The 13,721-nt window shown below is 46.9% G+C and overlaps 1 protein-coding gene across 1 annotated transcript; it reads left to right on the top strand.

Annotated features, from left to right (window-relative positions):
- Window positions 1-389: 389 nt before the first annotated feature.
- On the top strand, window positions 390-6,255 carry LOC125416067 (uncharacterized). The gene is made up of 4 exons (XM_087905754.1): window positions 390-686; window positions 1,219-1,273; window positions 1,811-1,871; window positions 2,138-6,255. The coding sequence occupies exons 1-4, from the start codon at window positions 501-503 to the stop codon at window positions 6,219-6,221; spliced, it is 4,386 nt and encodes a 1,461-aa protein (XP_087761880.1). The 5' UTR covers window positions 390-500; the 3' UTR covers window positions 6,222-6,255.
- Window positions 6,256-13,721: the final 7,466 nt, after the last annotated feature.

The raw sequence follows: 13,721 nt of genomic DNA on the forward strand, positions 1-13,721 counted from the left end.
GAACATTGATGAAGTGAATTCTGCTTTATGATATTGCTACAAGCCCATGGAGGGCCTGAGAATGGACTGTGGGGGGCAGGTGAACACCCCTAGGTTCACATATTTGAGTAGTCTCCAGTTGCTAGAATTTTGGAGTGGATTAGGAGGTGGGGATTTCGGAGGAGGTATGTAACCAGAGGTGGCTTGGAGGTCCCAAAGCCCACAGAACATGGACAAGCCTCTCTCTGGGGGTAGGAGAGGAAGAGAAAATGAACAAGACTGTATTTCAGATGGAGTGTGCAGATGGAATTAGAAACAGACACAAAAGGCTGTGGAGGATGGAGCCCATGTGAACCTAGGAGGACAGGAGTGATTGTTTGGTCAGCTCTTCCTAGCGCCCCACCCCCCAAAAGCCCTTTGTGACAGGAAGACAGGAGCCCTGTGATGCAGGCCTGGCCAACTGCCAACTCCCAGAGAGAACTCTCAGGGTTCAGTTGCCTGAGAGCAACACTGCGATTCAGATGGAGAATTTTCTCTCTCTTCTGGAAAGCGTTGATTCTTCATGGCTGACTCCCAGCTCCACCACTTGGGCAATGGACATGATCTTTGCCTTTGTGTGTGGACTGGGGTTCTTCCACCTATTATTACCCTTCCTCCCCCTTGACTCACCCTCACCTCCACCAGCAGAAAACACCACCACCAAGAAGGTAAGTATGCCTTAGGCCCAAAACAAGGAAGAATAGTTTCTTTTCTCTCCAGACTTCCCTTTCCAAAATCATATAGGGAGGTGGCTGACAGGGGATCTCAGCCAAGCACTGGACCCCATCCTCTTGAGAACTGACAGGTAGGGCAGAGGGAAGAGTGGGCTTCAAAACGTCTGCTCTAAGACCATCATACCTGGGAGAGGCCTTGTGACAGTGGCTAGGGGTGGTGTTCCTGGGTTGGTTAACGACCTCTGAGAAAGGAAAGGTTCTGAGCAATGGTTTCTATGTCCCCCTCTAACATACATGATTATAGGGTTGATTGAGCTGATATGAAGGGGGCTATGGCCTCCAGGACAACAGGAAGTGACTGCTGTTAGTTCAGAGCTGAGACTCTGGTTCCTCAGCAGAACTTTGATCAATGACATCCATGGTGGATCTCACAGCCCCCATTTGAGTTTCCCGAGAGAAAAAGAACACATGTTTCCCACACTATAGATCCATGAATGGGGCTGCAGGTGCTGTCTCTCTCTGTCAGGTGGTGAATCAGACAGGAAGAAAATCAGTCAGGAAGAAAATCAGGACCCTGGAAGGTAGGCTACCTCCTTCCCCTGGTGAGGCGACTTCAGCCTCTCTCCCCGTGATTACACTAATGAGTTGCAGGACCCTCAGGAGGCAGTTCCTGGGCAGGAACACAGAATTGAAGACATTTCCCAGGTTCTGTGCTTAGACTAAAGCTATGGACAGCCAGGACTGGGTGCTGCCTGAGGAGGGATGGTGTGGGAGGAAGTGGGCCATGGGATGAATTGGTGCCATGCTCTCTGATTTGGAGGTAATCTGGTTGTCTGCCTCTGAGACATTTTCCTCTTTCAGAGCGCTGGTCCTGCCTCTCCCCTCCACAGGGAAATAATGACAGCTATGGAGGTCAGTAGAAGTGGAGGCGACTGGTTCATGGCATTGTCCCGCCCAACATGTGCCTGGCTCTCCATGCATTTGGGCGCCTGGCCTTGCTCACAAATGACCGAGCTCCTGTTCAACTTTTCATTTCTATGGAAGGGACAGTTCATTCAGTCTCTGATAAGATACCACGTCCCTCCTATACCCACCAATAACTCAGTCTCCATTTCCAGCTTACAGAGGCAGCAGGAAGAAAACTAAGGAGGACAAGGTACTGGGTTCACATCCGCACAGGTGAGCCATCTCCAGTTCTCTCTGGCTCACTCCTATTGCCTGCTGTGTGATCACCCCTGACCAGGGCATGAGGTTATCCTGGGAATAGGGGCCCTCTGGATGGGTGGGATGTGAGTACAGTCCTGAGGTTAAGAGCACAAGGTCTTGTAAAGAGCAGAGTGTGGAACGGTGGTTGTGATGGGCTGAGAGGGTCCTTCCCTATTCATCTTGCCCCATATCCTGGCCCCTGAGGTCCTGGCTGCAATCACATCTCCTGTCTCTTACAGCATGCAGGAGAGGCTTGTCAATACCACCAGCATTTGCCAGGACTCAGGACAAGATGCCTCAGGTGAAGCATTCAAACCAGATGCTGCCAAAGCCCATCTGCCACCTAGGCAGCCCACACAGGAGTCTGTGGCCACCAATTCATCCCTAGAGACTTCTTCTGCTCCTCGCAATGAACACCTGTTGCTCCAAGATTCTAAGCCCTTGTCTCCTGTCCTGCTGGATTCCTCATCAACTGAGTCACAGTTCTCTGTGAGTGCCTCTTGGCCACCAGAGACCTTGACTGGAAGACACCATTCACCACCACAACAACGGGCACCTTCCTACCCATCTCATCCTCTGGATCCTGTGGCTTGTCCTCCACCCATGCTAGATCCCAGCATGGCAGCTCCTGAGCTTGAGTGGAAAATACTGGCGACCTCACAGAGCACACCTCTGCAAGTTTTGTCTTCTCCCATGCCAACTACCCCAAGGCTTAACCTCCCAAAGAGGCCTACCTCAACCACCCGAGGCCTTAACTACTCTAGCAGGTCTACTTCAACCCAATCAGACCTTGAACACTTAAACAGGCCTTCCTCAATCAACCCAAGCCTTGACCACTCAAGCAGGCCTACCTCAACATCTCCAGGCCGTGCCCATTTAAGCAGGCCTACCTCAACATCTCCAGGCCGTGCCCATTTAAGCAGGCCTACCTCAACAGCTCCAGGCCGTGCCCATTTAAGCAGGCCTACCTCAACATCTCCAGGCTGTGCCCATTTAAGCAGGCCTACCTCAACATCTCCAGGCCGTGCCCATTTAAGCAGGCCTACCTCAACAGCTCCAGGCCGTGCCCATTTAAGCAGGCCTACCTCAACATCTCCAGGCCGTGCCCATTTAAGCAGGCCTACCTCAACAGCTCCAGGCCGTGCCCATTTAAGCAGGCCTACCTCAACAGCTCCAGGCCGTGCCCATTTAAGCAGGCCTACCTCAACATCTCCAGGCCGTGCCCATTTAAGCAGGCCTACCTCAACATCTCCAGGCCGCGCCCATTTAAGCAGGCCTACCTCAACATCTCCAGGCCGTGCCCATTTAAGCAGGCCTACCTCAACATCTCCAGGCCGTGCCCATTTAAGCAGGCCTACCTCAACATCTCCAGGCCGTGCCCATTTAAGCAGGCCTAGCTCAGGCTTTCTCAGACACCAGGTAGCTACCAACACCTCATACCACTCAAACCTAACATGTGATGAGTCCTTGCAAGAGGATCTTTCACTTACCATCCACGAGGCCTCATTCAGGACAGGCCCCACACACTGGCAGATAGAGACTGGGGAACCCTCTTTCATCAACTGTGATGTGCAGGAGATGCTAGAAGTTGAAATTAGTAAACGAGTCCAACTAAATCTTCGGAAGGAGAAAGAAAAAGGAAGATCAGATCTTTGCTGGCTGCACTCCTGGAACAGCAAGCAGGACAACATCACCTTACGCCTCTTCTGTACCAAAAACTGCAAATCTGAGCAGTTTTCGGCTCACCAGAAGATCTTAGGCAATGATTTAAAGGAGACATACAGTCAGCTTTTCTGGGGGCACCCAATTCTCCACAGTGAGTCCCTTGTGGCCACTGTCAGCATGGCAGGGGCTTCACTACATCACCCCTCCATCTTGTTCAATGTAAACTCTACTTACAGCCCCTTACAAGATCAGACAAAGGACCCTCCACAGCTCTGTCCTCCACAGCCCTTGCTCCATCACGCGGTCAAATCCCCACCTTTGAATCCAAAGTTTTCCTGGTCCCGATCTCCACCAGAGACTAGAATCCAAACCCAGGCCCATAACCCATCCCCTCTCTCAAAGCTACCATGCGATTCAGCGGCAACTAGGGATGATGGGGGTTTTTGCCCTACAACTTCAGGAACCCACGTCATTGTCCCACCTGCTGTTGAACACCTAGAGCGCCACCTTTTAAAGAAATACCGAGAAACTATGAGTGATTTACCAGTCATGGTCAAAGATTCCCAGGAAGCATTTAATCAACAGGTTTCTAACAGCTGGGTCTCACAGGGCCAGGGGGCTGCTCTCCATCTCCAGGGGAAATTCATTAGCCCCAAACTCTGGCCGCAGATGGAAAAATACTTAAAAAAGACAATCAAGCAACACCAAGGTCAAGGCCCTCACAAAGTCCAGCTATCTCTGGACCTGGATCAGGCACAAGTGAATCACAGGACTTCATGCCCCTCGGCACTGGCAAATGAAAGCAGTCAGCATCCACAGAGTGTCTCATTAAATGGTCCAGAGATATTGCAACCGTGGGGTAACCCACACCAGGATCCAACAAAATGTCTGGGAAGAACTCTGAAAAAACCTCTCTACAGGAGACTAGAAGGTTTTGAGACCATCTCTGAGACGGAGGAGGAAACTTGCCACATTAGACACCCGAGAAGTGATGTGCCAAGTGTTTCCCCGGTGACAGCAGGAAAAGAAGAGCTAAAAGGCACCCCAAGAAACCACTCAAATGATGAGGGGAGACAAACAAATGACACTATGTTGCCCAAGGGAACCTGTCGTGTAATATATTTAGACCATGAGTCGGTCCCGCCTAAAATCTCAAAACCAAATATGGCAAATGGAAAAAAACCATCCTTGGATGATTTAACCACTAGCAAGGAAACTAATAATGGGACTTTCGTCCTAGATCCAGGCATTCAGAACGTGCTAGACGCACATATTGAACGACGCCTGGTAAGGCACAGATGGAGCCTGCCCCTCAGAGGCCTCAAGACCAAATGTGATTTAAACATGAAGGCCTCTACGACTTTGCCCTTTCCACAGTCCTCCAACGCATCTCTGCCCTTGGAATCTAGAGACAACTCCATTATCCAAATGGTCAGTGCCCTGGGAGAACCCTTCAAGAACGACCCAGAAAAGGAAGGAACAGAAGAAGCTTCCACTGTGGAATCTCAATCCTCACACAACTGTCCTTCTGTTCTCCACAGAAACGGAGAATTCATGAGAGAGGTTCCACCTGGTAACAATTCTGGGTCCTTTGAGGCCCCTACAACCGCCCAGAGGGACAATGTGACATCTGTTCAGGAGTTCAGTGTGTCTTCCCAGTCCTCAAAGAGCAGGGATATCAGAGAGCTGGTGGAGACAGAGGAGGAGGAGCCCTGTGACTGGATAAACCCCTTGGAAGCCGGGGAGTTGGGTAATATTGATATCAACGAATTCCTGGAATCAAGTGGGAGTCTATCATCCCCTTCTGAAAGCTGTTCCCAGGATGCCGAAGACTCGGGCCAGAGCACACCTCACTGTTCAGCTGGTGGCTTTGGCCTGCAGGAGTGTGCCATTGCCAAGTTCTGCCAAGACTGGGTCCCCAAGGTTTTGTTTGCTGCAGAGATCCTGGTTTCCAGTGCGTCCGAGTCCAGCTTCAAGGTTGCATCCTTTACAACCGAGTCACCCTTCGAGGACATGTACCCTGTCTCCAAGAATTCCAAACCAGGGAAACAAAAGCATAGCCACACCTTTGTGTCAAATAACCAAAAAGAAACATCTAGAAAACCAAAGCAGGGCTTACAAGTTAAAGGGACCACGCCTGCCCAAGGTAACAGGTCAAACAATGAAAACTTTGGGGACAGAATAAAAAGCTTTATAGGGTCCATCTTAAGTCCCAAATACAAAGTAAAAGAAACATCCAATCCAAAATGCAAGGGTTTACCACCACCTATGACCCGAAGTCAACCATCAGTGACAGGCAAACTGTTCATGCCAGTTGCTGAACAGGTCGCTGAAGGACTGAACCTCACGACCTGTGTGAGTAAGATTCTAAAGAAGGAATTGGGGGTTCCCAATAGCTGTGTTCCCCCAAATCCAGTCAGTGGGCCTAGATCCCACCACAGTATTCTGCCAGAATCTAAGAAAACCCATGGAAACAGCACAGTTCATCAAGCAAACGTCAAGGTGCACAGCCAACCTGCCCAAGACAAAGGGATGCCCTGCGGCAACAAGCAGGCCCAGGTACCCAGCCGCTATCAGCGCAGAGCCCATGTTCCACATGTCCCAAGGATGCCTGTCCACTGCCCAAGGCACTGCCCCTACAGAAATATATTACAGTAGTTAATAGTTAAAAGTAATAAACTTTTACACATTACTTCCTCTGAGTATGTTTTATCTTGAAGTTGTATCTGCATGCTAGGCCACAGAGAAATGTCTGGGAGTCCTGCTCCAGGAGAGGAGAGGATGTCGCCACACAAAGAGGGGACAGAACCACCTCCTAACTCCATCAATGTAGTCAGAGACAGTCACACTGTAATTATGGAAACAAAGGTTTTTAGGATTTGTGTGTGTGTGTGTGTGTGTGTGTGTGTGTGTGTGTGTGTGTTAGGGGTGATGTCTAAATAAACCTTACAAGACCCAAACAAATAAGAAGCCTTTCGGACTGTCGTAAGTGCTAAGTCAAACAAGTAAGACCCCACCTTAATGGTCAGTTCACCATGTCTTTCTCCTGATTTGCTCTAACCTGACCTTTGTGAAGAAAATGTGGACAGAGGCACCAGAGAGTTAGACCGGTGTCTACCCAAGTCACAAAGTAGGCACAGTCATCTGGATGGTAATGGGGCATTCTTGCGTTTAAAGCAGGAGAATCATGACCTCTAGATATCCTACCAAGAAACAAAGGACTTAGGGATCTTAGGGACCCCTACTCACCACACTGGAGCCTGCCAACCAGCTGAGTTCTCCAGACCCTCCCAGCTTAGGCTGAATGGCAAGAAAAAAATGTCACCCTGTCCTGTGTCTGCCTTCAATGCCAGAATGGTGGCCACCATGCAACAGACAAATGTTCATGAGAATGGAAGCTGTAGAGTGGTTTCTGAGGGTCCCATGACTTCTGGTCATTTGCATTACATCTGATCCACTGTATATACATTACCCGACTGGGCACAATGAGTCTAAGGAAGTGGTAGAAAATAAAAAGGTTAGAGCTAAGGAAGGAGGCCACGTAGTGTGAGAACACCCTAGAAGTTTACCTACATGTACTGCCCATCCAGTGCAGACTGCTGACACTGGGTTCTGAGTCAAACAACTTAGCCTCAGTCCAGGCTCTTCAGCATGGACTGGGGGAGTCCTTTAGGTTTAAAGGACTTCAGCAAATCCTGCAAGAATGGAAGATTAGCTTCCAAACAGCACGTCTAGTAATCTGCATGTTCTTACCTTCTCAATTCTAGAGACGAGCTGGTAAAAGGTCAGAGGTTAGGAATTCTGAAGGTCTCTCTGAGGCTGATGGTTTTGCAAGCACACCTTGTGTCAGCATTACTCTGAAGGGAAAGGAGGACATCTTTAGAGGATTCAGGGGAAGCACTGTGGCCACACAGCAAGGCATTCTGGGCTCCAGCCCTTGTCTTCCCGTGATCAAAGCAGAGCAGGCCACCTCATAGTGCTGGTTCGCACAGCAGCAGAGACTTGTCCAAAGTGCAGGTGCTCTTTAGATCTCTGGGCCACCCAAAAAGGGTCCCTTTCTGGGCATCACTCAGGTACCTTTCCAGGTTTCTGTGCCCCAGACTCTGTTTCTTAGGAACATGTGGAGGTAACTGCACACAAGAGAGCCATTTCCCAGGGAGGTCTGCATTGCTCCTCACAGAAGGCAGCCAGTAAACAGCTACAGCACTATAACTTATTCCCTGATAGAAAACTTTGTTCCAGAATGTCCCTCCAGGGTAGAGGACATGGACATGGAGTCTGTTCCAGCACACTTCCCTGGAGAAGAGAGAGCTGCTCATAGGTTCCTGGATGCTTAGCCCCAAAATAACCACACAGAAACTGTGTTAATTAAATCATTGATTGGCCCATTAGTTCTAGCTTCTCATGGGCTAACTTTTTTTTTAAGATTTATTTATTTATTATGTACCCAGTGTATGCCTGAAGGCCAGAAGAGGGCACCAGATCTCATTACAGATGGTTGTGAGCCACCATGTGGTTGCTGGGAATTGAACTCAGGACCTCCGGAAGAGCAATCAGTGCTCTTAACCTTTGAGCCATCTCTCCAGTCCCAGGGCTAACTCTTACATATTAATTTAACCCATTTCTATCAATCTGTGTATGACCACAAAGGTGTGACTTACTGGCTAAAGTTCCAGCATCCATTTCTGGCAGGGCTATGTGGATTCTCTCTGACTCCATCCTTCTTCCTCCTAGCATTCAGTTTAGTTTCCCTGCCTAGCTAAGTTCTGCCCTGCTGTAGATTCAAAGCAGCTTCTTTATTCATTCACGGAAATCACACCATACAGCGGAAAATCTTCCCAAGAGTCTACAGTGATACTCAGCAGCTTTTAAGGAGTGGATATAGGAAACACAGGCCTCTTCTGACCTAGCCCATTTTAATGATAGCAGCCTCTAGAGTTGTCTCAGAAGACAGCGTGAAGTCAGGACCCTGAGATTGGCCCTACTGGGTCCTCTCAGGAGCCCAGGAGGCACATTTGGGTTCAGCAAAATCTTGGGGGTGTGTCCTAGGTGTCCTCCCTGTACAAGAGCTAGAGATGGTGATGCTAAGAGACCAGGCAGCAAGAATGGGGCTGTCACTGTCAGTCCTGTCAACTATAATGGATATGCTCTGGGCCTGCAGAATCTCACAGAGACCTCTACAATAATTCTGACTGATAGATCCCAAAAAATCTCAACAAAATCCCTAATATAGGTCCACATTGAGAAACATCTCAGAACTCTAGAAATTTTCTCCCAGAGACATTCATGGTTCAAAACACAGATATCCCCAAACATCTCCATTGTAGATGGAATTTTCTGGCCTGCCCAGTTCTCTAGCTGTTTAGTCCCAAAGAAACACAGAGGCTTACAAACTGTCTGGCCTATTAGCTCAGGCTTATTACTAACTAGGTTTTACAACTTAAATTAACTCATAATTCTTATCAATGTTTAGCCATGTGGCTTGGTACCTTTTCTCAGTAAGGCATTCTCATCTTGCTTCCTCTGCTTCTGGAGGATGACTGTGTCTCTACCTTTCCTCTTCCCAGAATTTTGACTCTGGTTACTCCACCCATATTCCCTGCCTGGCTACTGGCCAATCAATGTTTTATTGAACCAATATACAAGTGGGAAATCTTTACAGAGTACAAAAATATTATCCCACAGCTCTCCACAGAGACTTCCACAAAAACCCCATAGCCATAGAAGGAGGTTGCTATAGAGTCCCTGCCAGAAATCCACAGACAGAGACCCTGAAAGCTGTAGACAGACACTTTGAGGAGATGTCCACAGACACTGCAGAGTGGGAGACAGTAGGGAATAAGAACTGTGCAGGCCCTAGGAGAAGTCCACAGTGATGCATCAAGATCCTTCCAGGGAGATTGTCATTGGCATGTCCATACAGATCCCCAGAAGCCCACCCAGCCCTTCATGGGCATGCACAAAGACATCCACATGGAGGCCTCTACAAAGACCGTCACAGAGAGACATCGGCCACAGACTCTCAGAAACACTCACACAGAAACACCCTACAAAGATCCACATTGAAGCCCTGTTAAAAAAAAACCCAAAGAGTCTCTGATGGTTGATACAATTTACAAAATGCCTGCCCCTCTAGCATTTCCTCGGAGATGGGCATATGCAGTACCAAGGACTTTTCAATAGGATTAATGCTGTTTCCAAATTCTGGGCTGCTTTCTCTCTCCCTCTCATTTTCTAATGGAAAAATATTTTCCAGACTCACAAATTCGTGAAGTCAACTCACCTGTGCATGGTACATTTGTGAGAACTGTCGAACAATGAGCTTGTTGCTTAGCATCAGATATGCAAGCTGAAAAATATTCTCCTTCTTTCCCAGAAGATGGTGACACACTTCCGTAGGTGACTGGGTCCACAGGTCTTTGGAGTTTATTGGGTTCCTATAGCTCATTAGTTATGTTTCCAGAGAAAAGTATTAAGCTCACATGAATTCAGAGTTCAGATCTTGTCTACAGTGAAATAAAAAGCATTAAAAAATGTCTCTGGTATTAGTTGAGTAGCTCAGAACCAGAACAAGGCAACTATGACACTTCCTCTCAATAGAGTGTGGAATACCTTCTCATGTCTAAGTTTGTGACCATATACCATGTTGTACGAGAAATTTTTTCCCCTTTAGAAACACAATACATACGTGCCTACTTACCCCAGAAAGGAAATCAAACAGAGAATAATTAATAATTATACCACAGCCCAGCTAGGGGAATGTATGAGTTTAATTACTGTTGCTAAAAGTAGAGGGACAAGGAGTCACCTTTGGAACAGGAATGACATAAAGGCGGCTGCTACAGGAAGAACCAATGGACTTTGTGCACCAAGGCCAATGTTGGGGAAGCAGGCGAGGAAGGACAGGGGACCTGTCTCAGACTACAGAAGGCTAGGGAGCTGAAAGGACACAAGGTGACTCTGGACACACAGCAGGGAAAGTTGCAAAGCTCTGATTGGGTCTGTGACTCATTAGCAGCATCACATTGATGCCTATTGCCTGGGCTTGTGCTTAGGGCTCTGTTATATGAGATGCCGTGAGGAAGCATGAGTATTGCCACTCTCTGTTTTATGTGTATAGCCTTCGTGTTGGTCTATCATGTAGGAAAATGTGTGTGTGTGTGTGTGTGTGTGTGTGTGTGTGTGTGTGTGCAGGTGCCCGTGTGCATAGTGTAGGTGGACGTCAGAGGACAGCCTCAGCTGTCATTCCTCAGGTGCCACCTACTTGTATTTACAGACAGGGCCTCTCATTGGCCTGGATGTTGCCACACAGGCTACACTGGCTGCAGCGCACTCCTGACTGAACTATCTCTCAGCTCCTGTTTTAGCATTATTTCAGAAAAGAATATGGAAGGGAAGGTGGATTAAGTCAATGGCACGGAATTCATTTGGCATGCATGGGACCTTGACCCCCAAATACACAGGAGGTGTGGTGTCCAGCACCCTACAGGTACATATGGAGATGAACCAATGATTTTGTGCAAGATGGGTTCTGACCCCTGAAGCTTCAGGGCTAAACTCCAAAGAGCTGACATCCTTTTGGAAGCACTCATCTGTGATCTGGCCACTTCTCCTCAAAGAAACCACAGCACCCCAAGGAAGTTGAAGCAGGAGATGATTTGTTCCATAAAACAGAAGGAGACATAGGCTGCATATAAAAAGAGCTTCCTCATGCTGGCAAAACCTGCCCTTGCCTTGCCCTAAGAAAAAACTTAAACAACTTGGGGCAAGCTTTCTGAGTTGTGTTTGAAGGAACTGAGGAAATGTCATCATAAGTTTTCTCACTTTGAAGTTCCCACTAAGGGTTATTTATAAAGGGAGACTGCTTTCATTTCCTGGATAACAAGATGCGAATAATCACTCAAATCTATATTAATTATAACACTGTTTGGCCAATGGCAAAGGCATATTCTTAGGTAGTTCTTACATCTTAAATTAATCAATTTCTATTAATCTGTGTATCACCATGAGACTGTGGTACTGGTAAGGTTCTGGAATCATTCTCCTTCTGTAGCTACATGGCATTCTTTCTCCCTGCATTCAGTTTAGTTTTCCTATCTAAGTCTATACTGCCATGCCACTAGCCAAAGCAGCTTCTTTATTAACCAATAGTAATAAAACATATTTACAGCATACAGAGGAGAATCCCACATCATCACCCCTTTTCTGTCTAAATAAAAAGGAAAGTTTTAAGATTAACATAGTGAAATTACATATACAAAACAGTTATCAAGCAAGAATTATAGTTACAATATTTAGTCTATTTATATTTGGCAAATTAAGGTAAATACTTTATCATCTATACTATCTATGAGGGTCCAAAATTTTATATCTAATTTATCTTTTTTTAAATCTGTCTTCAATTCCATCAAAGAGTCCAGAAAGATGTAATAATATCTAAATAAACAGAAGTGCATTGTAAGCAACTTCCAAAGTTCTAGAAATGACAGAAACATCTCACTGCCTGGATAATCACCCAAGGTTTGTTTGTATTGCTGGGGCATCCATATTTAGCCTATAGGCCAATAATATCTGGCAGACTTTTCAGTGAAGTAGGAAATTTGAAGATCTTTTCTGCTACATTGGCAGTTTGTCAGTCACTTTCTTCTATATCCTGCCGAATGTCTGGCAGTTTCTCTGGTGGAGCAGGAATCCTGAAGTAGTGTCTCACCTTCTTTTGGCAAGTTCAGCAGTCATTTTTCTGTGGATCCTGCATGTCCAGTTTATATAGCATATTGTCAAGCAGTCCAGGCAAGAATAGTTTCTTGCCCAAATGGCTAGCTTTGTCACATTGAAGGTAAATTCCATAATGAGTTTCTTCAATGCCCATCTACCATTGGCAATAAAACTTATTCACAGCATACAGAGTAGAGTCCCACATCAGGTACTTAAGAAAAAGTCCATGCAGGAACCCAACAAAAGACTCCATCAACATAGGTTTCCTGCCTTGGGAATCCCACCAACCACAGAGGGCTAACTTGGACACTGGACAGAAGACTGGAGTTGAAATCCACCCAGATGGTCACCTGGAGCCTGACACACACCTAGATCATCACATAGCATTCTGGGGACTCATTCTTCTTTCTCCAAGTTTATTTATTCTACTCCCTATTGCTCCCCCTACCCAGAGATGGCAGAGAAGCTTCCAGATCCATCTAGGATTAGGGATACCTGCTTTGCTTTCATGACAACGTTGTTAATCCTCCATCCATTAATAAGTCTACCATTCACTTACAGACCCCATTCTGGAACCTGTTGTGTGTTATTCTTGTCTTTTAGCTTTTTGAGTGGGCGCACTTCCCTATCCCCTAAAAACACACCGTGAGGTTTATTCTTACTTATGAATGCCCAGCCTTAGCTTGGCTTCTTTCTTGACAGCTTTTCTTAAATTAACTTGTCTACCTTTTGCCTCTTGGCTTTTATCTTTCTCTATTTCTGTATACCTATCCTTGTTTCTTTCTTCATGGCTGACTGTGTAGCTCGATGCCTGGACCCTGGTGTCCTCCTGTCCTTGTCCTCCTGTCCTTGTTCTCCTGCTCCTTGTTCTCTCTCCTCCCAGATTTCTCCTTCTATTAATACTCTCTGCCTGCCAGCCCTACCTATGCTTCTTCCCTTGCTAATGGCCATTCAACCATTTATTAGGACCATCAGGTGTTTTGGACAGGCATAGTAACACAGTTTTACAGAGTTAAACAAATGCAGCATGAATAAAAATAACATCTGAAAATAATATTCCTCAACAGGAACCATCACAGTGAGGAGGAGACTCTTCTGCCTCCAGTAGTTTCATGTGAAAAATTCATGGCGTCCCTATGTTCACAAGTTCCCTGTTGTCCTGACCAGGGGCAGCAGCATTATTCCTCTTTCCAAACACTCTACAAGCTGACCAGTAATCAGCCCCTGGGAAGTGGAAGCAGAAGGATCACAAGTTCACATTCATCCTTGGTTACAGAGTGATTTGAGGATAGCCTGGGCTACTTGAGACCCAGTTTGTGTAGTGTTGGGACAGAATTCAGAGCCTAGGGGGATTTGTGACAACCACTCTACAAGCTGATCTACATCCCGAGGCCTCCACTTTGAGGGTGTTTTTCTTTCCTCTCCTCCCTGGCTCTACCCAGT

The sequence above is a fragment of the Myodes glareolus genome, chromosome 4 (genome assembly GCF_982192425.1).
Source record: "Myodes glareolus chromosome 4, mMyoGla1.1, whole genome shotgun sequence".
Taxonomy (NCBI): Eukaryota; Metazoa; Chordata; class Mammalia; order Rodentia; family Cricetidae; genus Myodes; species Myodes glareolus.

Coding starts and splice junctions, on each gene's coding strand:
- LOC125416067 (XM_087905754.1), top strand. CDS start 501: ATGGAGAATTTTCTCTCTCTTCTGGAAAGCGTTGATTCTTCATGGCTG. Junction 687..1,218: donor AAAACACCACCACCAAGAAG/GTAAGTATGCCT, acceptor TCTCTCTGTCAG/GTGGTGAATCAGACAGGAAG. Junction 1,274..1,810: donor GAAAATCAGGACCCTGGAAG/GTAGGCTACCTC, acceptor CTCCATTTCCAG/CTTACAGAGGCAGCAGGAAG.